This window comes from Salvelinus fontinalis, chromosome 11 (assembly GCF_029448725.1).
Source record: "Salvelinus fontinalis isolate EN_2023a chromosome 11, ASM2944872v1, whole genome shotgun sequence".
Taxonomy (NCBI): domain Eukaryota; kingdom Metazoa; phylum Chordata; class Actinopteri; order Salmoniformes; family Salmonidae; genus Salvelinus; species Salvelinus fontinalis.
In genome coordinates this window covers 38,398,820-38,424,574 of record NC_074675.1, presented here as the reverse complement: position 1 = coordinate 38,424,574, position 25,755 = coordinate 38,398,820, and the positions used below count along the sequence as shown (strand labels likewise).

The following is a 25,755-nucleotide window of genomic DNA, read 5'->3' as shown; positions in this document are numbered from 1 at the left end:
CTTAAATTATATGTACCCAATCAATGATTCTTGAATATAATTAAAATGCCTCATGAGCTTATCTCAACTGTCGTCAGAATCTTAGATGTAAGCTTGTTTTTCTCAACGTTTGAACAAACACTATATAGCCTCAAAACACAGTTAAAACTATATCATGGATGGTCAGTCCTTGCATCCATAGCTCTGTCTATGAATGTGTTTACATTCCTCCAGCCAAATTCCACAGCTTTTTACCAAAAACGGGCAGGGAAAATGCTTTGTTTCTACTGCTGATCACTTTAAAAAAGGAAGAAACACACAACGCCAGTCCAGAGTCATGTGCATACTCTGTCCGTTTATTTATTTTTACAAATCAGGAAGATATGATTTCATGTTATGTAACAGCCTGTACAAATGCAACATACAGAAGAAAAAAAATATGTATTATCATAAAAAGCAGCACTGGGCCTTTAAATAACCCCATATAATTTTTCACATTTTGATTGGACGTTGTAAGCAAGTTCGTTTCTTCTTCAAAGCCCACTTTTTTTGTTGCAATAAATTAGGTTATACACAGTTGTGTGTGAGGAAAGTCAACTGAACCTTACGTCTTGACTCAACCTGTTTTTCTCCTCTCTTTGTCAAAATAATGACTTGGCAAGATGGCGCGGCTATGTATGAATGTAAATATCTCATACGTAAGTATATATCAGATTGGCAACAAAATACATGGCTAAAAGAAGATATGCTTTAGAGTCGTCCACATGTAATCAAATATTAGGGGAATATTAGGATCAGGAATGAATTAACCAGTGTTCATCTTTTTTTAATGTAATATGTCAAATGAAGGGTGTTAGTTTCAACGTAAACGGACCACAAAACTAAATGGCAAAAACCCTAATGAATTACATTCACAATGTAAACACCAGCATCAGGGCCTGCATTTCGTTAAATACTGCATTTCCCAAGAGTATTTGCACGGACACACCAATGTGAGGGCACACCCCTATGGTCTTATTGGCTCTGAACATTTCTCCCTGTTAAAACTATGACCATAGAGTTCTATAGAGGACTCTAGTGTCCAGAAGCAAGTTTGAGCATGGGCAGTGGCATTAGGGACTTCACAATTTTGAAGTAGTCAACTGGGTGGGCCTTCCTATGGGTTAAGGAAGCATCATAAAATTCCATCCAGGGATCAGCCAATGGATTATACTCGTAAGCAAACATTCCATGACTGCAGGTGGCTGTAAATAGCCAACCTTGGCTTTATACCTGTTCAAACAACACACTCTAGGTGGCAGTGTGCACCCTTTCAGTTTGTTTACCAACTCAGAAGTAGAAGAAAATGTACTACTTTAAAATGGAGATGGCCTCACTGGCACTGCCCGTACGGTCACCGACGCCATAATGGGACAGATACGTTACAATCTTTAAAGACTTGGAACGCAACTCGTGTAAACGACGACGTGTGAAAACAGGCACGTTCAGCAGGCCACAACATTGTGTAAAGTTCAGATAGTACTATGTTATGAAGAACAAACACGCCTATCTGGTACAGAATCATGTCAGCTCTATTCATGACATTTCTATCTGCTCTTTTCCTTCACATCAGTGCAGGTGAAGGAAAGGAGATGAGGACTATGGAGAGGAAGCCACTTCACACTTTTCAAGATGCCGATAGCTTTGTCGGTGAAACAGATTTGAATAGACCCCTTTTCCCCCCCCACAAGAAACAGTGTATACATCTATACCTCTGCAACATGGGAACGAGAAAGTACCCTCGTCTTAGGAAAGCGCTTTCCACTGACGAAGACAACATTTTTAATCTAGGACAGTAGTGAGTAGAGTGGAGGGAGATGGAGAGGACGAGTCTTACATGTAGACAGACAGTGTTACACCTGTAAACATTTTCTTCCAGTTTTTTGTGTGTTCCTCCCTCTAAAAAAGGTGCTCTCAGGTCCTTCTCCTGTTCAGGGTTATTTCCAGTCTTTCTCCTCATCGTTTGATTTTGCACTCTCCTCCTCCATTGACACGCGGTTAAGTCTTTAGTTTATAAAGTCCAATAGTCAGTGACCGTTCTGCGCAGCAGGCGATGGGGGGGGGGGTGGCGGTCGCCATTGCGAGGAGGTTTAAAGAACGGTCCAAGTCTTGGAACGTGACCGGTTCCGGTTGTGCACTCAGCCTTGAGAACTGAGAAGAACCACCCCCCCCCCGTACTTGAGAACCAAAAAGAGAGTGAGGAGAGTGATCAGGCTGGGATAAAAGGTGATAAAAACAAGAGCTAGAGAGGACAACAGTGCTAAAAGAAAAATTGCGGTGACCAAAAACTAGTGTTGTATTATGAATGAGAAGTAGATTGTTTTTTACTTGTTTCTTTTCTTTTTTAAATTGCCCACAGTGTTCAAAACATAAAGTGCAGGCAGTGTCAGTCTTGTTCTTCTTCTCTGAATCCACCAAAGCCCCACCCTGTTAAAATTATTCCAAAACAAACAAAAATGTACTTTGTCCAAAATAAACTAAAATAATGCTGAACTGTCAATGTCAACAATTCCCCCCCTCAGGAACAGGAGGGAAATTACCCAAATTCTAAAGAGTCTCAAAGTCTGGAATTTGGTTGATGGAGTAGAGGTTTTGGAGGCACCGCTGGGATAGAGAAGCTCCCTTATCTCCACTCTATCCATCCCGCTGTTCATCCCTCCCTCACTCCACCCGTATGAGTAGGCCGTAGAGGAGGGTGCCCCCCTGCTCCTTGGTGATCCACTCGATTTCTGTGTTGCTAAAGCGGGGGTCAAGGGGCTCGCTGGCCCCAAGGTTCTGGGGCCCCACCTTGTAAGAGCCCGGCCGCACGCACACCTGGAAACCCACCTGGGCCTGGTGACAACAGTGAGAACGAGGGTCCCGGAATCTGGAGGGAGAGGAGAGCAGGAGTTATGGGAATAAGAATGAAAGAACAAAAGCAAGGCAAGACAGCATAACAATTTCATGGTATACAGTATACTTAGTGGCCAGTTTATTAGGTACACCCATCTGGTACCGGGTCAGACCCCTTTTGCCTCCAGAACGGCCTGAATTATTCGGGACATGGAAACATTGCTCAATTGGTATCAAGGGACCTAACGTGTGCCACAAAAAACCCACACTATTACATCACCAGCTGGCACCGTTGACACCAGGCAGGATAGGGCCATGGACTCCTGACTCTGCCATCACCGTGACGCAACGGGAACCAGGATTTGTCGGACCAGGCACTGTTTTTCCACTCCGCAATTGTCCAGTGTTTGTGATCACGCCCACTGGAGCCATTACTTCTTGATTTTAGCTGATATGAGTGGAACCCGGTGTGGTCGTCTGCTGCAATATCCCATCTGTGACAAGGAGCGACGAGATGTGCGTTCCGAGATGCTGTTCTGCACACACCAACGTCGTACAGTGCCGTTGTGGCCCGCCTGTTCGCTTGCACGATTCTTGCCATTCTCCTTCGACCTCTCATCAACGAGCTGTTTTCGCCCACAGGACTGCCGCTGACTAGATGTTTTTTGCACCATTCTCGGGAATCATTAGATTGTCGTGAGTGAAAGTCCCAGGAGGCCGGCTGTTTCTGAAATACTGGAACCGGTGCGCCTGGCACTGATGATCATACCACACTCAAAAGACGCTTCGGTTACTCGTTTTGCCCATTCTAACGTTCAATCAAACAGTAACGAAATGCCTCAATGCCCGTCTGCCTGCTTTATATAGCAAGCCACGGCCACGTGACTCACGGTCTGTAGGAGCGAACCATTTGTGTGAACGGGGTGGTGTACCTAATAAACTGGCCACAGTGTATACTTCAATTTGAATAAGTGCAATAGGCAGATAAAAAGCAAGGGCATGAGAGGGACAACGATAGAGATTTGACACGTACTGCACTTTAGGGGCGAACATCTCCAGGCCGGAGTAGCGCATGGTGGGGGACAGCTGTACCCGGGGAACCTCCTTGTCCCTGTCCCTGTCTCTGTCCCTGTCTCGTTCCCTGTCGGGGAGGCTGTTGCTGTTCTCCTCTGGCTCACTGTAGCCGTTAGGACCCTCCATCTTTGCCGGAGACACAGAGAAGATGGACGAAGTCCCTGAAACACCAAGACAACATGGGTTTGTTAATTTACAACACCGTCATGATTCTTTAATCATTAGGGAAAATGTTTGTGACGGAAATGGTTCTGGAAATCAACCATACGTTTCAAAAGGCTAGACATCTGATTAGTGCTTTGGGAGAGAAACAACACCTTGAGGTGATATGCACATCAAAATAAAGGTGACCTGTGGTCAATTCACTCTATTTTTAGGGGTCCAAAAAAAGTGGAGGAGGAAACAAATGCTGCGTCGTACCAGAGAGCAGCTGAGCATGGTCCAGGGTGCGTCTCAGAGCCCCTACACTGGTGCCGTGGTAGGCTATGTGCCACTTCTTAAACGCACTAGACACCTCGCAGTGGGGCTTGATCCTATAGGGGAGGTAGTACACGCACACAATCACACACAAAATTGTTAGATAACCCTTCTCTCATCTCCACCTGTATCTTGTGTCTGAGGACATTGATACTCAAAGCCAGTTCTCAAAGTTTAAACTGTATACTATTTTTATTCACATTCTCTCCCCTTATCTTTCGCCAAAGGTGAGAATAGGTAAGATCTATTAATCCATTTGTTAATTGAACTAGATTAAACTCATTCAGTGGACATGAATAGCACTGGGACTGATCTAAAGTAATTGGTTGAAGACAGTTTTCGCAGTCCACTTGATTGGCTGTTTGCGACCTCTGACCTCAGTGCGAAGCGGCACCAGCCGAAGGGCAGGGCGTAATCCCGGGGGGGCTCCCCTCTCTTGTAGTAGGCCTCGTCCCCCCGCAGCTTGTGGCAAGACTCACAGTAACACAGGTTATACTTGGCATCCTCGTTGAAGTAACCATCTGAGAGAGATGGATAGGCAGAGAGAGAGAGAGAGAACAACAAAGATGGAGTTATGACTGAGCCAAGGATACTCAACTGGATAGCATAACCCCCCACACCAACAGGAAAGCACCCCCCTCCACCATTGAGACCAACAGACCAGCAACAGTACGCAGAAGAGGCAGGAAGAACAGAGCACCCCCGGCTGCAGCCGAGCTAAACCAGATGAGGCATCTGCTGAATACAATCTGCTCAAAAACCATTCATTCCTTCTTTGTTATTATCAGAAATATAATTATCCAATGATTAAATGGATAATAAGATAGTTGGAGCTGTATTGTTAGATTTTAGTGCAGCCTTTGAAGTTATAGATCATAATTTGTTACTGAAAAAAAAAAAAAACTTATGGCTTTACATCACCTGCCATCACACGATTGGAGAGTTACGTATCCAATAGAACCCAGAGTGCGCTCTAGTTATGCTAAAGTGGACAAACAGAAGGGAAATGACAACATTGAACCATCATATTTGTGTATTGAAGATCTAATCATTTAAGAGGATTGCTGTTTTGAATTTGGTCAAGTTTGTGCCAAGAATGATAAGCCATCAGGTATAGAGTACCACAGCATGAGTCATAAGACTCAGTCAAACAAGGAAATGGTTCCAATCGTTTTTACATCATGAATTTCTCTCCATAGGGGATTTTAGAAACACTTAAAATAAGGGCCGTGTTTAGTGTAGGCTTACCCTGGCGTGACGTTTCGATAAGTGTAAATCTCTCTAGGACAAGGTGACTTAATGTATATTTGCATGTATTTATCACCCAAATATTAAATGCTAATTAGCTGCTAATGTGGCTATCATAAAGAACTACAAAATGCCATGATCTGGACGAGACCGCCGAATCAAAAGTTTGAACCGCTGGATTAACTATCTAATGTTAGCTAAATTTAGTAATTAATACATTCGCTAAATGTCTTTTAAATTGTCAATTCTGTGAACTGTCTTGTGCAAGTTTTAAATTTGAAACAATACCTGTTAGCAAAGGTGTCAGCTAGAGATGTCGTGCAGGAGCTTGCAGGGATTTGTAGTCATGTATGTATTGTCTACTTTGATGCTAATCAACATTTTCGAAAAGCGCCGAATATATTGATAAAAAGTCACCTTGTCCGACAGAGATTTACATGGTTATCAAAACGTCACACTAGGGTAAGGATACAAGAAACACTATCCATATTTTAAGCTCTTCTAAAATTCAAGCAACATTAGTTGGTCAGTTATTATGGTCAAGTCATATTGACAAAGTTGTTGTGAAGATGGGGAGAGGTACGCAGCAGTCTAAGGCACTGCATCTCAGTGCAAGAGGAGTCACAACAGTCCCTGGTTCGATTCCAGGCTGTATCACAGTCGGCCGTGATTGGGAGTCCCATAAGGCGGCGCACAATTGGTCCAGCATCGTCCGGGTTTGGCCAGGGTAGGCCTGCATTGTAAATAAGAATTTGTTCTTAACTGACTTGCCTAGTTAAATTATATTTTTTGGGATTGTTTTTATATATACACACACAAAAGTATGTGGACACCCCTTCAAATTAGTGGATTCAGCTACGTCAGCCACACCAGTTGCTGACAGGTGTATAAAAGCAAGCATACAGCCATGAAATCTCCATAGACAAACATTGGCAGTAGAATGGCCTTGCTGAAGAGCTCAGTGACTTTCAGCATGGCACCGTCATAGGATGCCACCTTTCCAACAAGTCAGTTTGTCAAATTTCTGCCCTGGTCAACTGTAAGGGCTGTTACTGTGAAGTTGAAACGTCTAGGAGCAACAACGGCTCAGCCGCAAAGTGGTAGGCCACACAAGCTCACAGAACAGAACGTCTGTCCTCGGTTGCAACAGAGTTCCAAACTGCCTCTGTAAGCAACGTCAGCAGAAGAACTGTTCATGGGAGCTTCATGAAATGGGTTTCCATGGCCGAGCAGCCACACAAGTCCAAGATCACCATGCGCAATGCCAAATGTCGGCTGCAGTGGTGTGAAGCTTGCGCCATTGGAGTCTGGAGCAGTGGAAACGTGTTCTCTGGAGTGATGAACCACGCTTCACAATCTGATAGGCCATCGTACTATCCGGGTTTGGTGGATGCCAGGAGAACGCTGCCTGCTCCAATGCATAGTGCCAACTGTAAAGTTCGGTGGAGGAGGAATAATGGTCTGGGGTTGCTTTCATGGTTTGGGCTAGGCCCCTTTTTTCCCCCCAGTGCAGGGAAATCTTAATGCTACAGCATTCAATGACATTCTAGACGATTCTGTGCTTCCAACTTTGTGGCAACAGGATTTGGGGAAGGCCCTTCACTGTTTTAGAATAACAATGCCCCTGTGCACAAAGCGAGGTCCATACAGAGATGGATTGTTGAGATCGGCGTGGAAGAACTTGACTGGCCTGCACAGAGCCCTGACCTGAATTGGAACGCTGACTGCTAGCCAGGCCTAATCGCCCAACATCAGTGCCCGGCCTCACTAATGCTCTCGTGGCTGAATGGAAGCAAGTCCCCACAGCAATGTTCCAACATCGAGTGGAACGCCTTCCCAGAAGAGTGGAGCAGCAGAGGGAGGAGCAACTCCATACTAATGCCCATGATTTCGGAATTAGATGTTCGACAAGCAGGTGCCCACATAGACGTTCTTTTGGTAATGTAGTGTGTTATAAAAATATGTTCTGCGTTTTTGGCACATAGATCTACTGTACAAGTTGTTACGCCTCTGGTCTTGTCCCATGTTGATTACTGTCCGCTAATATGGTCAGGCGCAGCAAAGAAAGACCTAGCAAAGCTGTAGCTGGCTCACAACCAAGCAGCATGCCTTGCCCTTAACTGCGCACACAGAACTAACAACCACATGCATCATAGTCTTTAATGGTTGAGGGTTGAGGAGAAATTGACTACTTCTCTTCCAGTCTTTTTAAATGAACATGTGTGTGTTGAAAATGGCTAACCACTTGTCTAATCTATTTGCATACACTTCAAAACAGACATACTCCACCAGACAGGCCACTATGGGTTCTTCACTGTACCCAAAACAAAAAACAGATTTAATGCGTCGTTCAGTTATGTATCGAGCCACGTCATCATGGAATGCTCTGCCACCGGAGGTTCCTCAGGCAAAAAGAAAGTATAGCTTTAAAAAATAAATAAAAGTGTGTGGAGTACTCACCTGGCAGTGTGAGCAGGTCCTTGAAGCGCGAGCACAGGGCCTGGTATTCACAGGTCTTGTTGGGGTTGACCTCTGGAAGGGGCGTCCAGCACACACTCTCTTTGATCCCTGGAGGTCAGAAAGCAAAGGTCAAAGGGTAGCACCGGTTGAGGCCAATAAGAGATGTATACAGAGCTTGATATTACTTAGAAGTCAAAACGTTTTAATGTCAAAGAACATGTGATGCCAACAAGGACAATAACTTGGTAAACTTTGAATCTACAGAACGCAGAACTTTCAATATGAAAGACATTTTGAACATCAACTGTAAAAGGCTTGCAATGAGTTGACATCATCGTCCTCTCACCGTCAACCATGTCCGCCTTCTCCATGTCGCCTTGGCAACGCGCCTCGCCGCTCTCCCCTCCCACGGTTGGCACGTTGTCAGTCACTATTGTAACCTGCCAACGACATCAGAGGGTGTCACTGACTTGACTTCGGTCGGCCCTCAGGAAGTGTGACAACAGATTACGTTGTACAGGGCCAGGCCGGGCGACAGATTATTAAACCCAGCCTGGCGGGAGGGCTGGGATTAGAGTTACAGACCGACTGAGGGACGGAGTGTCTAAATGAGATTGGGATTATGACTTCGGCCAGGTGGAAGTATTTCAGGATTAGAGAACATAGAGCAACATACTAGCAGATTAGAGTTTCTAGCTACTGATCTAAAAGTGGATCTGAGTAGGTCTAGTCTAAAACGGCACCCTACTCCCTTTATAGTGCACTACTTTTGAACAGGGGCTATAGGGCTCGGGTCAAAGGTAGTGCACCATATAGGGAACAATTTGGAACGTACCCTATGTTTGTGTAGAAGTATAAAAAAAACGCAGAGGGATGCCTGGGTGGCGGTTTGGTTTTCCACTGGGACTGTTAATCATCATAAAAAATGGTGTTAACTGCATTACCGGGGGTTATATCAGTGGCTAGACTAAGCAGGTAGAATTTAACTTCCTCATCAGATTCAGAATTCTGACGGTTTTGGGTGGGAGGGTGACAGACGTACCTGTTCACACTGCCCGTAGAGGTCTATGAGGGGGTAGCAGGGGGTGGGGATGTCCTGGGCTGCTACCCCCTGGTCCATCCCGTTCACATGGAGGTGCAGACAGCTGTTCCCATCCACAAGTAGACCCAATACTGTACCCTCTGGACATGTGTCCAGGTTAGGACCATAGTTCTCACAGATCTGGGATGAGAAAGAGGATTAATCAACCAATCAATCAGGTTGTTCATTTGAAATGACCAAACGTTCTCAAAAGTAGAAAGTGAGTTGTGAAGGGAGCTGAGTGAGAGACAGCGACTCCGGTACCTTCAGTGAGTTGTGGAAGACAGAGTCTCTCTGCAGCAGCCAGGCAGAGCGTTTCAGACAGCACGCCGTGGAGGGAAAGTTGAGGCGGTCGGGGGAGTGACCTATCACCCCTAGCGACAAGGACGACGTCCACGACGGGTTCAGGCGGTCGATCTGAAACTATGGCAACAGAGACATTCGGACTGTCAGTCACAAACAATAGAGACAGAAAGCACTATATTATATAATGTGTCCCTAAACAACGATGCTGCCCCAATCAAAACATCCAGACACACACACACACACACACACACACACACACACACACACACACACACACACACACACACACACACACACACACACACACACACACACACACACACGTGTAGCTACCTGGAACAGTTGTTGTCTGGGCAGGGGTTGTGCTGTGACCAGAAGGCCCTGGTTGTAGCTGGAGACACGGGCAGCTGTCAGGTTCTGATTGGAAAGCTGGATGTTCTTCCCATGGTTCTCCAGGAAGGCCATGACAGTGTTGGGCACCAGGGCCAGCTTAGTGCTTCCAACCTGATGGATAGATTGGGGGGGGGGGCAGGAGATAAATCAACAAGCTATTGTTTCAGTATTATTGACTGTATGTTTGTTTTACTCCATGTGTAACTATGTGTTGTTGTATGTGTCGAACTGCTTTGCTTTATCTTGGCCAGGTCGCAATTGTAAATGAGAACGTGTTCTCAATTTGCCTACCTGGTTAAATAAAGGTGAAATAAATAAAAAGATGCTAAATTCGTGCTAATCTTAAACCACCTGTGGAGCAAATGCTGGCTTCCTACTGTACTTTGAGATATTTGCATGAAAAAAGCTACAAAATAAATATGACATTTTCTTACTTTAGAAGACACATTGGTCTAACTTTATATAGCTGTCAAGCTTGTTTCACCCTGATGCTGTCCATCTGTCCCGCCTTCCCATCCCTCTGTCTCCTATCCCGCTGCACCCCTCCAGTCTCCTATCCCGCTGCACCCCTCCAGTCTCCTATCCCGCTGCACCCCTCCAGTCTCCTATCCCGCTGCACCCCTCCAGTCTCCTATCCCGCTGCACCCCTCCAGTCTCCTATCCCGCTGCACCCCTCCAGTCTCCTATCCCGCTGCACCCCTCCAGTCTCCTATCCCGCTGCACCCCTCCAGTCTCCTATCCCGCTGCACCCCTCCAGTCTCCTATCCCGCTGCACCCCTCCAGTCTCCTATCCCGCTGCACCCCTCCAGTCTCCTATCCCGCTGCACCCCTCCAGTCTCCTATCCCGCTGCACCCCTCCAGTCTCCTATCCCGCTGCACCCCTCCAGTCTCCTATCCCGCTGCACCCCTCCAGTCTCCTATCCCGCTGCACCCCTCCAGTCTCCTATCCCGCTGCACCCCTCCAGTCTCCTATCCCGCTGCACCCCTCCAGTCTCCTATCCCGCTGCACCCCTCCAGTCTCCTATCCCGCTGCACCCCTCCAGTCTCCTATCCCGCTGCACCCCTCCAGTCTCCTATCCCGCTGCACCCCTCCAGTCTCCTATCCCGCTGCACCCCTCCAGTCTCCTATCCCGCTGCACCCCTCCAGTCTCCTATCCCGCTGCACCCCTCCAGTCTCCTATCCCGCTGCACCCCTCCAGTCTCCTATCCCGCTGCACCCCTCCAGTCTCCTATCCCGCTGCACCCCTCCAGTCTCCTATCCCGCTGCACCCCTCCAGTCTCCTATCCCGCTGCACCCCTCCAGTCTCCTATCCCGCTGCACCCCTCCAGTCTCCTATCCCGCTGCACCCCTCCAGTCTCCTATCCCGCTGCACCCCTCCAGTCTCCTATCCCGCTGCACCCCTCCAGTCTCCTATCCCGCTGCACCCCTCCAGTCTCCTATCCCGCTGCACCCCTCCAGTCTCCTATCCCGCTGCACCCCTCCAGTCTCCTATCCCGCTGCACCCCTCCAGTCTCCTATCCCGCTGCACCCCTCCAGTCTCCTATCCCGCTGCACCCCTCCAGTCTCCTATCCCGCTGCACCCCTCCAGTCTCCTATCCCGCTGCACCCCTCCAGTCTCCTATCCCGCTGCACCCCTCCAGTCTCCTATCCCGCTGCACCCCTCCAGTCTCCTATCCCGCTGCACCCCTCCAGTCTCCTATCCCGCTGCACCCCTCCAGTCTCCTATCCCGCTGCACCCCTCCAGTCTCCTATCCCGCTGCACCCCTCCAGTCTCCTATCCCGCTGCACCCCTCCAGTCTCCTATCCCGCTGCACCCCTCCAGTCTCCTATCCCGCTGCACCCCTCCAGTCTCCTATCCCGCTGCACCCCTCCAGTCTCCTATCCCGCTGCACCCCTCCAGTCTCCTATCCCGCTGCACCCCTCCAGTCTCCTATCCCGCTGCACCCCTCCAGTCTCCTATCCCGCTGCACCCCTCCAGTCTCCTATCCCGCTGCACCCCTCCAGTCTCCTATCCCGCTGCACCCCTCCAGTCTCCTATCCCGCTGCACCCCTCCAGTCTCCTATCCCGCTGCACCCCTCCAGTCTCCTATCCCGCTGCACCCCTCCAGTCTCCTATCCCGCTGCACCCCTCCAGTCTCCTATCCCGCTGCACCCCTCCAGTCTCCTATCCCGCTGCACCCCTCCAGTCTCCTATCCCGCTGCACCCCTCCAGTCTCCTATCCCGCTGCACCCCTCCAGTCTCCTATCCCGCTGCACCCCTCCAGTCTCCTATCCCGCTGCACCCCTCCAGTCTCCTATCCCGCTGCACCCCTCCAGTCTCCTATCCCGCTGCACCCCTCCAGTCTCCTATCCCGCTGCACCCCTCCAGTCTCCTATCCCGCTGCACCCCTCCAGTCTCCTATCCCGCTGCACCCCTCCAGTCTCCTATCCCGCTGCACCCCTCCAGTCTCCTATCCCGCTGCACCCCTCCAGTCTCCTATCCCGCTGCACCCCTCCAGTCTCCTATCCCGCTGCACCCCTCCAGTCTCCTATCCCGCTGCACCCCTCCAGTCTCCTATCCCGCTGCACCCCTCCAGTCTCCTATCCCGCTGCACCCCTCCAGTCTCCTATCCCGCTGCACCCCTCCAGTCTCCTATCCCGCTGCACCCCTCCAGTCTCCTATCCCGCTGCACCCCTCCAGTCTCCTATCCCGCTGCACCCCTCCAGTCTCCTATCCCGCTGCACCATTCCAGTCTCCTATCCCGCTGCACCCCTCCAGTCTCCTATCCCGCTGCACCCCTCCAGTCTCCTATCCCGCTGCACCCCTCCAGTCTCCTATCCCGCTGCACCCCTCCAGTCTCCTATCCCGCTGCACCCCTCCAGTCTCCTATCCCGCTGCACCCCTCCAGTCTCCTATCCCGCTGCACCCCTCCAGTCTCCTATCCCGCTGCACCCCTCCAGTCTCCTATCCCGCTGCACCCCTCCAGTCTCCTATCCCGCTGCACCCCTCCAGTCTCCTATCCCGCGGCACCCCTCCAGTCTCCTATCCCGCTGCCTCCCTCCAGTCTCCTATCCCGCTGCCTCCCCCAGTCTCCTATCCCGCTGCCTCCCCCAGTCTCCTATCCCGCTGCCTCCCCCAGTCTCCTATCCCGCTGCCTCCCCCAGTCTCCTATCCCGCTGCCTCCCCCAGTCTCCTATCCCGCTGCCTCCCCCAGTCTCCTATCCCGCTGCCTCCCCCAGTCTCCTATCCCGCTGCACCCCTCCAGTCTCCTATCCCGCTGCACCCCTCCAGTCTCCTATCCCGCTGCACCCCTCCAGTCTCCTATCCCGCTGCACCCCTCCAGTCTCCTATCCCGCTGCACCCCTCCAGTCTCCTATCCCGCTGCACCCCTCCAGTCTCCTATCCCGCTGCACCCCTCCAGTCTCCTATCCCGCTGCACCCCTCCAGTCTCCTATCCCGCTGCACCCCTCCAGTCTCCTATCCCGCTGCACCCCTCCAGTCTCCTATCCCGCTGCACCCCTCCAGTCTCCTATCCCGCTGCACCCCTCCAGTCTCCTATCCCGCTGCACCCCTCCAGTCTCCTATCCCGCTGCACCCCTCCAGTCTCCTATCCCGCTGCACCCCTCCAGTCTCCTATCCCGCTGCACCCCTCCAGTCTCCTATCCCGCTGCACCCCTCCAGTCTCCTATCCCGCTGCACCCCTCCAGTCTCCTATCCCGCTGCACCCCTCCAGTCTCCTATCCCGCTGCACCCCTCCAGTCTCCTATCCCGCTGCACCCCTCCAGTCTCCTATCCCGCTGCACCCCTCCAGTCTCCTATCCCGCTGCACCCCTCCAGTCTCCTATCCCGCTGCACCCCTCCAGTCTCCTATCCCGCTGCACCCCTCCAGTCTCCTATCCCGCTGCACCCCTCCAGTCTCCTATCCCGCTGCACCCCTCCAGTCTCCTATCCCGCTGCACCATTCCAGTCTCCTATCCCGCTGCACCATTCCAGTCTCCTATCCCGCTGCACCATTCCAGTCTCCTATCCCGCTGCACCCCTCCAGTCTCCTATCCCGCTGCACCCCTCCAGTCTCCTATCCCGCTGCACCCCTCCAGTCTCCTATCCCGCTGCACCCCTCCAGTCTCCTATCCCGCTGCCTCCCTCCAGTCTCCTATCCCGCTGCCTCCCCCAGTCTCCTATCCCGCTGCCTCCCCCAGTCTCCTATCCCGCTGCCTCCCCCAGTCTCCTATCCCGCTGCCTCCCCCAGTCTCCTATCCCGCTGCCTCCCCCAGTCTCCTATCCCGCTGCCTCCCCCAGTCTCCTATCCCGCTGCCTCCCCCAGTCTCCTATCCCGCTGCCTCCCCCAGTCTCCTATCCCGCTGCCTCCCCCAGTCTCCTATCCCGCTGCCTCCCCCAGTCTCCTATCCCGCTGCTTCCCCCAGTCTCCTATCCCGCTGCTTCCCTCAGTCTCCTATCCCGCTGCTTCCCTCAGTCTCCTATCCCGCTGCTTCCCTCAGTCTCCTATCCCGCTGCTTCCCCCAGTCTCCTATCCCGCTGCTTCCCCCAGTCTCCTATCCCGCTGCTTTCCCCAGTCTCCTATCCCGCTGCTTCCCTCAGTCTCCTATCCCGCTGCTTCCCTCAGTCTCCTATCCCGCTGCTTCCCTCAGTCTCCTATCCCGCTGCTTCCCTCAGTCTCCTATCCCACTGCTTCCCTCAGTCTCCTATCCCACTGCTTCCCTCAGTCTCCTATCCCACTGCTTCCCTCAGTCTCCTATCCCACTGCTTCCCTCAGTCTCCTATCCCACTGCTTCCCTCAGTCTCCTATCCCACTGCTTCCCTCAGTCTCCTATCCCACTGCTTCCCTCAGTCTCCTATCCCACTGCTTCCCTCAGTCTCCTATCCCACTGCTTCCCTCAGTCTCCTATCCCACTGCTTCCCTCAGTCTCCTATCCCACTGCTTCCCTCAGTCTCCTATCCCACTGCTTCCCTCTGTGTGTCTCACCGGCGGGCTGTCCTCATCGCCATCGCTGCAGCTGTCTGAGGAGAGGGAGGGGGCCTTGATGCTTTCTGCATCCTCCAGCACTGAGGAACTGACGATGGACACAGCCGTCACACGACCATACAGGTCCAGCACCGCATAGACGTTCTACAGGGAGGGGAGAGTTGTGGGTTAGTGGGGTGGTTGTGTGTGTGTGGATGAGAGAACAGTTTGTACGTTCATGAAGTGTTTGTGTGCATGTTAATTGAACATGCTCACACGCGTGTGTGTGTGTGTACCTTGGCCACAGCAGTAGCAGCTGTTCCCATGTCCTCTCCGTCGATGAAGACGTGCATTGTGTCATCACTGCATCTCTTCACGCCCACGCGGTTCCCCACCTAGACAAAGAGAATTCATCTCAGTACCCATCCTATTACCAGTACACACTTGCCCATTTCTGTACTCATCTCGATCCTTCTATCCGTTCCAAATGCACACATTTTTCTATAGACTATTGGAGTACAATAATGAACCTTTAAATCAAGTAGCTGCAGGGGAGTTCTTTCTGACTATGCTCAGAGATGGATCTCCCCTGAAGCTGCTTGATTATAGGTTCATTATTATACTCCAATAGTCTCTGCCTACTTTTTGGATAGTTTTTCACAACACTCTAGTCACCATCTAAGTTCTCTCTGCCACGTTGTTCCCTCTCCACTCCCTCCCCTCTCCTTCCCTTCTCTCACCGTCAATCTGTCCAGGGATGCCCCGTAGTTCTGTCTTTGGAGGACCCCATTGCGTCTGACCTCTGACCCTGCCAGCAGCCAGGTGACCTTGGCGCGGAGCTGTGTGAGGGTGGGGGACAGGCCCGACATGGGGCAGGAGGGCAGCTCTGGGGGGGCCAGACTAGTCAGACCCATGTGGAGGGAACCAGACCACTGGTTATCTATCTCGTCTATCTTCACCTGGGGGTTGAGGAGGGGGGGGGGGGAAGAAGAGGATGAGTACTAGTGATGGCGAAAATGGCGTGATTAAGAATTCACTTGTTTTTCTGGATGGAAAAAATGTAATTTACAATTCCTCAATTACAATTACCTACAGTGCATTCGGAAAGTATTCAGACCCCTTAACTTTTTTCACATTTTGTTACAGCCGTATTCTAAAATTGATGAAATTGTTTTTTCTTCTTATCATTCTACACAGAATACCCCATAATGACAAAGTAATAAAAGGTTTTTAGAAATTTTAGCAAATGTATTAAAAATAGATATGAAATATTACATTTACATAAGTATTCAGATCCTTTATTTGGAACTTTGTTGAAGCACCTTTGGCAGCGATAACAGCCTCAAGCCTTCTTGGTTATGACGCTACAAGCTTGGCACACCTGTATTTGGGGAGTTTCTCCCATTCTTCTCTACAGATCCTCTCAAGCTCTGTCAGGTTGGATGGGACCTGTCACTGCACAGCTATTTTCAGTTCTCTCCAGAGATGTTCGATCGGGTTCAAGTCCGGGCTCTGGCTGGGCTAATCAATGACATTCAGAGACTTTCCCGAAGCCACCCCTGCGCGGTCTTGGCTGTTTGCTTAGGGTCGTTGTCCTGTTGGAAGGCGAACCTTCGCCCCACCGGAGGTCCTGAGTGCTCTGAAGCAGGTTTTCATCAATGATCTCTTTGTACTTTGTTCCATTCATCTTTCCCTTGACCCTGACTAGTCTCCCAGTCCCTGCCACTGAAAAACATTCCCACAGCATGATGCTGCCACCACAATGTTTCACTGTAAAGATAGTGCCAGGTGTCAAGACATGACGCTTGGCATTCAGGCCAAAGACTTCAACCTTGGTTTCATCAGATTAGAGAATCTTGTTTCTCATGGGCCGAGAGTCCTTTAGGTGCCTTTTGGCAAACTCCAAGCGGGCTGTCATGTGACTTTTACTGAGGAGTGGCTTCCGTCTGGCCTGATTGGTGGAGCGTTGTAGAGATCGTTGTCCTTCTGGAAGATGCTCCCATCTCCACAGAGGAACTCCAGAGCTCTGCTCTTGGTCACCTCCCTGACCAAGGCCCTTCGCCCCCCGATTTCTCAGTTTGTTCCAAACTTCTTCCGTGTAAGAATGATGGAGGCCACTGTGTTCTTGGGGAACTTCAATGCTGCAGACATTTTTTGGTATCAGTGCCTCGACACAATTCTGTCTCGGAGCTCTACGGACAAATTCCTTCGACCTCATGGCTCGGTTTTTGCTCTAACATGCACTGTCAACTATGGGACGTCATATAGACAGGTGTGTGCCTTTCCAAATCATGTCCAATCAATTGAATTTACCACAGGTGGACTCCAATCAAGTTGTAGAAATATCGAGGTTGATCAACGGAAACAGAACGCACCTGAGCTCAATTTCAAGTCTCATGGCAAAGGTATCGGTCCTTGTTTTCCCTTTGACATTATGGGGTATTGTGTAGATTGATGAGGAAAACATTTAATGAATACATTTTAGAATATGGTAACGTAACAAATACTCTCCGAAGGCACTGTATAAGAGCTTTACAAAAAAAAAAAAAAGCGATGCTAAACTCCACCCCAGCAACTCTACTTTCAGACCTTGAATACCTCTCCATGTTATTCCCCCTGCCCTGGCTCACCTCGAACAATTCGTCTGTTTTGAGTTCCTTGGCGCTGAAGACGATGCCATGAGCGTATCCTCCTACCCGGACGGCCTGGCAGCCCTCTCCCAGCAGAACCACGTTCTTACCATGTTTACTGTGGAGCCGGTGTGCCACGCCTGCCACTACACACACACATGCGTACGTACGTACAGAAGGAGACACACGCACAGAGGAAAAGGAGATGTGAGCCAGTTCATTTGCGGTCTGTTGTTTAACAATTTATTTAAATCCGGAACCTGAGAAAAAACACACACGTCCGTGGTGCGTACCTGGTGAGTGTATGGGGAAGCTCTTCTCCGTTATGTTGCTGGTACACAGACTGTTGTCCAGAGGGCCAGAGGAACTGGTGATGGACACCTGGACACACTGGCCGTACAGGTCTATCACCGCATACACCTCTAATGGAGGGAGGGAGGGAAGGAGAGTGTTTTGGAAAGTCTCCCTTGACAAAGACAATTCATCTTAATGAGACAAATATCGATAAATAAAAAGTAAAATAACTAAATAGCAGCTCTTTTATGCTAAAAAAATCACTGCTAAGTGTATTTATTCAGAGACGCTTGTGGCAGCTAACTAAAAATACCCTTAGCAAACAGCCAAGACAGTGCAGGAGTGGCTTCGGGACACTATCAATTCCATTTTAATAAATTCATGAGACCCCTAGCACATAGTGCCTTCGGAAAAGTATTGAGACCCCTTGACCTTTTCCACATTTTGTTACGTTACAGCCTTATTCTAAATCAGATTTTTTTTTTTTTTTTTTTTTTAAATACATAACTCAGCAATCGACACACAATACCCATAATGACAAAGCAAAAGCAGGTTTAGACATTTTTGCAAATAAAAAAATAGAACCTTATTTACATAAGTATTCAGACCCTTTGCTATGAGACTTGAAATTGAGCTCAGCTGCATCCTGTTTCCATTGATCATCCTTGAGATGTTTCTACAACTTGATTGGAGTCCACCTGTGGTAAATTCAATCGATTGGACCTGTCTATATAAAGGTCCCACAGTTGACGGTGCATGTCAGAGCAAAAACCAAGCCATGAGGTCGGAGGAGCTCTGAGACAGGATTGTGTCGAGGCACAGATCTGGGGAAGGGTACCAAAAAATGTCTGCAGCATTGAAAGTCCCCAAGAACACAGTGGCCTCCATCATTCTTACACAGAAGAAGTTTGGAACCACCAACACTCTTCCTAGAACTGGCCGCCCAGCCAAACGGATTCAAATCAGAGAGAAGGGCCTTGGTCAGGGAGGTGTCGGGATGTTGTTCAGCGGCAGAGACTGGGAGACTAGTCAGGATTGAGGCAAAGACGAACGGGGCACAGTACAGAGAGATCATTGATGAAAACCTGCTCAGGACCTCAGACTGGGGCGAAGGTTCAGCTTCCAACAGGACAACAACCCTAAGCACACAGCCAAGACAATGCAGGAGTGGCTTCGGGACAAGTCTCTGAATGTCATTGAGTAGCCCAGCCAGAGCCCGGACTTAAACCCGATCAAACATCTTTGGAGAGACCTGAAAATAGCTGTGCAGAGACGCTCCCCATCCAACCTGACAGAGCTTGAGAGGATCTACAGAGAAGAATGTGAGAAACTCACCAAATACAGTTGTGCCAAGCTTGTAGCGTCATACCCAAGAAGACTCAAGGCTGTAATCACTGCCAAAGGTGCTTCAACAAAGTACTGAGTAAAAGGTCTGAATACATATGTAAATCCAATCAGTTTTCTTATTTGTAACAAATTAGACAAAAATGTCTAAACCCGTATTTGCTTGGTCATTATGGGGTATTGTGTGTAGATTGAGGGGGGAAAACAATTTAATCCTTTTTAGAATAAAGCCGTAACGTAACAAAATGTGGAAAAAGTCAAGGGGTCTGAATACTTTCCGAAGGCACTGTATATGGGGTTGTGATAAGATGCACATGACAACTGGTTCCATTCACCTTTATCTGGCGGCAGTCCGGTGCAGGCCACACCCTGGTCCACCCCATTGATGTAGTAATGGAGGTCGCCGGTGGCCGAGCGCATCATGCCGATCCTACTGCCCGTGGTCAGGGAGTCAAGGTCACAGCCGTAGTTGTTACGCATGGTGTTGCCGTCCTGCATGATGGCCGTGCCACTGGAGTGAGAGGGGAGAGATAAAACGTTTGAATTACTATTCCTTCAGGCATTAACAAAGACAGCTAGGTGAACCACGCATGTCCAAAGAGACCTGAAAACATTTCATTAGCTCCCTGAGCTAATAGGCTTTAGCTCAGTGGGCTAAAACAGGCGCGCAGGTGGGTTTGAACACAAACAAACATAAACCCTTACCTAAGCATCCAGGTGTCGTAGTCTATATCCGTCATGGTGTTAGGAAACTCCAGCTCTTCTGGCCTGATGGAAGTCACACCTGGACAGAACACACACAGACAAACATATCACCCCTCTGCTGTGGGTGTGGATAGGGCTATGTGAAGTTTGAGAGGGGTAAAATAGAAACTCCTTACCTGCCATTATCTTACCTGCTTCTATTGACCCCGACCAACGGTCTACCATCTTCTGAATGACTATCTCAAAGAGCTCTCCGTCTCGAAGGCACCTGGCAATGGACAACACACAGTCTTGACACACACAAGTGATGTGTGTGTGTGTGTGTGTGTGTGTGTGTGTACTTTCTGACCTGTTGGAAATGACGATTGTGTGTGTGTCACACTGACCTGTTGGAGATGACGATGGCGTCGTTGAACTCGGAGCGACAGTTTTGTCTGAGGGCAGTGCGCCCCCCGTTGGTGATCACGGCGTTGGCGCCGTGCAGCTGGTGGAAGCGCAGGTCGTTGGCACTGTTGCCCCCGGCAACCGAGCATGGGCTGCCGGGCGACATGACGGTGGGGCCCTCCGAGCTGTCCTCTGGGAGAGGGGGGAGGTCCGCTAGAGAGGGGGAGAGAGAGATGGATTTAGTCATGAATGGTTGCGGAGACAAAAAGTTTGTTGACACACTAGCAGCCTTTAGAATGTTCTTGTGAACCTCTCTACCTTCCTCCCTCCCATCTCTCTACCCCCCCCCTCATCCCTCTCACCCATGTCGTCCATGATGGTGGCCTGTGCGGCCTGGCCATAGAGGTCCACCACGGCGTAGACGCTGGGCGGGATATTCCACGCCGCCGGGCCCTGCGCCACCCCGTTCACAAAGAAGTGTAGGCTCCCATCCTCCTTACGCACCACGCCCACCGTGTCCCCCGCCTGGGGGGGGAGGAGAGAGAGAGCACGGAGTGTTAAATTGACAACTACGAAACACAAGAGGCAGTAAGTAGTAAAATGATAGTGTCCTATGTTGATAGTGAGGGAAAGAGTGAGAGCATCAGTGGTAAAAAAGAGAGAGGGGGCGGGGTTGAGTTTGATAATATAAGGCTGACTGTAAAGTATATTTCCCACTCACTTTGAGTCGGTCCAGGTTGTGTCCATACTCGTCCAGTATGGTGGTTCCGTTGTGCATCACCCCATTCCCGGTCATCATCCACGTCCCTGAGAAACATCATCAGTCAATCTATACCTCTTTCCAAACATACTGTACATTGGAGTATGAAAAAGTAGATTAATAAAGCCCCTATCCATAGACACTGCTCAGAGGATTGGAAGGGTAATGAAGTGGAAACTCAACCTAGCCAAAAAAAAAAGGTCGGTATTACCCAGGGTGTCTAGGGGTAAGAGGTCAGATTTACCTGGGGTAAGAGGTTGGTATTATCTGGAGTGTCTAGGGGTAAGAGGTCGGTATTACCTGGGCTAAGAGGTGGGTATTACCTGGGCTAAGAGGTGGGTATTAACTAGGGTGTCTAGGGGGTAAGAGGTCGATATTACCTAAGGTAAGATGTTGGTATTATCTGGGGTGTCGAGGGGTAAGAGGATGGTATTATCTGGGGTAAGAGATTGGTATTATCTGGGGTAAGAGGTTGGTATTATCTGGGGTGTCTAAGGGTAAGAGGTCGGTATTATCTAGGGGTAAGAGGATGGTATTATCTGGGGTAAGAGGTTGGTATTATCTGGGGTGTCTAGGGGTAAGAGGATGGTATTATCTGGGGTAAGAGGTTGGTATTATCTAGGGTGTCTAGGGGTAAGAGGATGGTATTATCTAGGGGTAAGAGGATGGTATTATCTGGGGTAAGAGGATGGTATTATCTGGTGTGTCTAGGGGTAAGAGGATGGTATTACCTGATTGGTTGGTATTACCTGAGCGCAGGTTGGTCATGGTGGAGGGCAGCTGCAGGTAGGCGGGGTTGTGCGTGGTCACGCCAATCTCAATGGAGCCCGCCCACTTGTCCACCATCTTGTCGATGCGCACCTGGAACACCTCGTTGGAGCGCAGCGGGCGGCCACTCAGGACCACGCCGTGGTTGAAGTCGTCCGTCGCACTGCCCGAGGAAAAATTCACACCATCAAATCAATTTATACATTTATCTATTTAGCAATATATTGTATAAGGCATGTCACATACATACATGTCATTATTTATAAATGCCCTTTAACATCAGCAAGAGTCAAAAAGACCCCAAAGAGCAAGCGCAATGTCGTCATTGAGTTGGTAATGGACTGTAACGATGTTGCCACGCCTAGGAGGCAGGGTCAGAAATCATCACATAAGAGTAGCTCCTATTTTTGACCTGTGAGAGTGTAATAGGAGTGCATCATCATCAATAATTATTTCTAGAGAAACCAAATATCTGTATTTCTGATGTTGAAAATTATATCCTTATCCTCAACTGTCTACGGAGTCGACTGGTCCTTTTCTACAAATACAAAAAGGGCCGTAAACTGACCATTTGAATCATACAGACAGTTGATAATAATATTGTTTGGATCAAAGCCATGGTCACGTACTGAGGGCGAAGAGCAGTCCTGCCTTCACTGATGATGGCCGCCTTTTGCCCACAGTTGGTGTGGAAGAGGAGGCGGTCGGTGGCGTCAGGGTCCGAGGTGAGGGAGAGGGCGGGCCGGGGGCGGCCCACGTCAGGGGACAGCGCCCGCATTATGGCGTTGTTGCGACGCAGCCGGTCGCTGTGGTTGTGATTGTGGACGATGGTCACCTTGACCGCCATGCCGTAGAGGTCAACCACGCCGTAGACCATGGGAGGTGTCTGGGCCGCCGCCACGCCTAGGGGGCAGGGTCAGAGGTCAAATTGAGGTCATGGAAGAATTGGATGTTTGGATGAAATATGATAATGATTTGCAATTGTATGCATTTCTTGAAACTACCATAATTTTTTACATTGTACGGGTCAAAACTCACCACTGCATGACAATTAAGCAATACATCAAATAACAATGAGTATGTAAAACATAATAACAATTTCAACAATGTGTATTTTTATGAAATAAAATATTTCATGCATTTTCGCTTCATGGTTTGTCTGTCCTTACTATACCAATGGACGAGCTCTAAGTGACTATCCCTCCAACGCCACGATACAGCCATTCAATCCCTCTTTACATTGACGGATGCTCCTGGCATGTCACTCTCACCTTGGTCGATGCCATTGATGTAGAAGTGAAGAGCTCCGCTGGCCTTGTGCATCAGGCCTATGTGATCCCCTTCCTGGAAGACAGTGACACATATGGCATTAGGCTGTGTGTGTCTGTTAGGTTGTGTGTGTCTGTTAGGTTGTGTGTGTGTGTGTGTGTGTGTGTGTGTGTGTGTTGTACTGACCTGCAGTTCGTCTAGGCTGAATTCACAGTACTCCCGACGCGTCCCCTTGCCGTTAGTCAGGATACCACAGCCACTCATCATGATTGTACCTGGGAAGGCAAGAAACACACACACACACACACACACACACACACACACGCGGCATGAACTTAATACGTACTGTAACATGATCTATTCCACAAAAAAACTGCACACAGAATAATGCATCTTGCCGTTTTGTGTGTGTGTTACATACCTGAGCGCAGATTTGTCATTGTGGCAGGGTAGTCCAAGTTGTTGGGGTTGTGTGTTGTCACACCGATCTCAATCGACCCCGACCACTTGTCTACCAGCTTATCTATACGGATCTGTGGCAACAGAAACCAGGGGAGTATTCACTCAAAACGTTTTGCGACAACAGAAAACGTAAGTACGCGTTTGTTATTGGACAAGTTCAGGCAGTCCCTCCCAGCTTCGGTCCTTTTGGCGTCTAGTGAATTCTCTCACCCTGTATCCTCCAGAATATAGAAACATTCACCAATTTTCCAATTTACAATATATTATTCATATCAAGCTGCAATCCAGGAGATTCAAATGAAAATGTACTTATCTATTCACAGCCTGTGGCAGTAGCATCATGAATATTAATTGGCTAATCTGAAGCCTCCAGCTTTATCATATGAAGTGGAGTAGCCTTAAATTGTGATGTAATAGCAAAATGGTGACACTTCACCCCGCCGTCCGAAACAGATGTCATAAACATGTCGTAAACAGTTATGACAGCGGGTGTCAGCTATACATCTGTTTCATCATTAATATGACAGCACATGTATTCTTTATTCTTCGCTCTAAACCGCGCCCTTTGTCATTCTAAGCATTCACATCTCAGTATTGGAGCCAGTCATTGGCCGCACCTCAAACATCTCGTTGTGTCGGAGCGGCCGGTTGGTCATGACCACGCCGTTGTTGAACTCGTCCAGCGGCCTCCGCCTCTCCGCCGTCTTGTTGTTGTTGCTCAGCTTGATCAGCGTACCGCACTTCTCATGGAACAGCAGCGCGTCATTGGTCATCATCCCGCTCGTCACCGCCCCAAGTCCCGCCCCTCCCCCGGGGCTGTTATTGGTGCTTCCGGTATTGCCGGTTCCGGCCCCGCTGTCACTGTTACTACTGTTACTGTTGACAGCTCCCCCTCCGCTGCTGCTCCCCCTGTCCCCTCTACCCCCTGTCCCAGAGTCTGTCCCCGTTCCTCCCCCCAGGTCTCGTCCTCCTCCGCCCTCGTCCTCTGAGCGGTAGAGGGACACGATGGCATTGTTGAACACGTCAAAGAGCTGGTGCTCCGTCAGAGCTACAGAGTTAGAGAAAGAAAGAAAAAGACAGGAAAGAGAGAAATGGAGAGAGAGAGAGAGACCGGAGAGAGACAGTCAATAATGTTGCATCATTGACCAAATGTAATAGATATTCAGGTAGAGGCTTGGGGAGTTTTATTTTCGTACCCGTTTCAGGCTCTATGTTGTTGGGGAACTTGTCAGGTCGGTTGTGAGTAGGAGGGAGCTCCGGCACTGAGATAAAGGAGGAAAGAGACGAAACAAGAGTGAGAGAGACAGGAGTCCGTATTTCCCTTATTTACACTTCTACAACCTTTCACACAATGACACAACGAACCCTATCTTTTAATACATAAACATTGCAAACAAAAACAACTCCTACCTTCCTCTGTCGTCCCGTTTGTCACTGCTGCCAGATTCACCACTGACGTCAGATCCTCGGTGTCTCCCTCCCTGACCCCGCACACCACCACCTCCTCATGCCCTTCCACCGTCTCCCTCTCCGTATCTCTCTCCATCGAGGAGGGCGGCTCGCAGCTCACCACCGTCACTTGCGTACACTTGCCGTAGAGGTCCACCACCGCCCAGAGGCGCGTCGGGAGACCGCTGGCAGCTGCACCACAGTCATGCCCGTTCACCCACAGGTGGAGCTCGCCGCGGGCGCTCCGCTGAATAGGAGAACAGAAATAAGAATAGCAATATTCCATTTTTAGAGAAAGACATCTCAACCTCCCCAAATACACACACAGAGTTGAGAGGCACAGGGTCAGCCATAGAGCAGCCCCCCTGGATGGAGAGCAATTGTAGAGATTGAGTGCCTTCCTCAAGGACACAACGGCAAGGCTCAGTGACCAGTACCCCTCCTGTTACCAATTCAGTGCCCGCCTCTCTTAACCACTAGCCTACTTACCTGTATGCCCACGCGGTCGCCCTCGGCCAGCTGGTCCAGGTCACGGCCGTACTCCTCGAGGACGGAGCGGCCGTCGCGTAGGACTGAGCAGCCAGAGACAATCCAGGAGCCTCCCTTCAGACCCGTAGCGCTGCTGGGGAAATCGAGACAAGCTGGGTCCAGAGCAGTCACCCCAATCTCTACGGAGCCGCTCCATGAGTTCACCTGCAGAAGAAAGTGACATTTATTTAGGCTTCTAGTTCATCTATTTATTTTATGTCCCTTTTTAGATCTAGTCAGTAATGTACAATACATTTTATAAACTGGGTGGTACAAGCCCTGAATGATGATTGGCTGACAGTCGTAGTATATCAGACCGTATACCACGG

General features: G+C 49.7%; 1 protein-coding gene across 3 annotated transcripts in view; it reads right to left on the bottom strand.

The window, feature by feature from the left end:
* Positions 1-314: 314 nt before the first annotated feature.
* LOC129865686 (neuralized-like protein 4) overlaps positions 315-25,755 on the bottom strand; it is a 31,668-nt gene continuing 6,227 nt past the window's right edge. Inside the window, exons 2-30 of one of the 3 annotated variants that reach the window (XM_055938643.1) lie at positions 25,388-25,591; positions 24,860-25,145; positions 24,646-24,711; positions 24,067-24,497; positions 23,409-23,520; positions 23,174-23,262; positions 22,990-23,062; positions 22,348-22,621; positions 21,682-21,881; positions 20,912-20,997; positions 20,553-20,715; positions 20,193-20,403; positions 19,983-20,074; positions 19,807-19,885; positions 19,437-19,612; positions 17,757-17,885; positions 17,464-17,609; positions 15,574-15,792; positions 15,130-15,228; positions 14,855-14,998; positions 9,830-10,000; positions 9,455-9,613; positions 9,152-9,331; positions 8,456-8,549; positions 8,110-8,217; positions 4,778-4,922; positions 4,345-4,457; positions 3,884-4,085; positions 315-2,884 (exon numbers count right to left, since the gene is read on the bottom strand). In XM_055938643.1, the coding sequence (XP_055794618.1) occupies positions 2,680-2,884; positions 3,884-4,085; positions 4,345-4,457; positions 4,778-4,922; positions 8,110-8,217; positions 8,456-8,549; positions 9,152-9,331; positions 9,455-9,613; positions 9,830-10,000; positions 14,855-14,998; positions 15,130-15,228; positions 15,574-15,792; positions 17,464-17,609; positions 17,757-17,885; positions 19,437-19,612; positions 19,807-19,885; positions 19,983-20,074; positions 20,193-20,403; positions 20,553-20,715; positions 20,912-20,997; positions 21,682-21,881; positions 22,348-22,621; positions 22,990-23,062; positions 23,174-23,262; positions 23,409-23,520; positions 24,067-24,497; positions 24,646-24,711; positions 24,860-25,145; positions 25,388-25,591 (4,656 nt within the window). In that variant the 3' untranslated portion in view covers positions 315-2,679. Of the gene's footprint in view, positions 2,885-3,883; positions 4,086-4,344; positions 4,458-4,777; positions 4,923-5,322; positions 5,384-8,109; positions 8,218-8,455; positions 8,550-9,151; positions 9,332-9,454; positions 9,614-9,829; positions 10,001-14,854; positions 14,999-15,129; positions 15,229-15,573; positions 15,793-17,463; positions 17,610-17,756; positions 17,886-19,436; positions 19,613-19,806; positions 19,886-19,982; positions 20,075-20,192; positions 20,404-20,552; positions 20,716-20,911; positions 20,998-21,681; positions 21,882-22,347; positions 22,622-22,989; positions 23,063-23,173; positions 23,263-23,408; positions 23,521-24,066; positions 24,498-24,645; positions 24,712-24,859; positions 25,146-25,387; positions 25,592-25,755 lie in introns of those variants that run through there. The other 2 variants (XM_055938644.1, XR_008761406.1) reach the window with 2 other exon arrangements.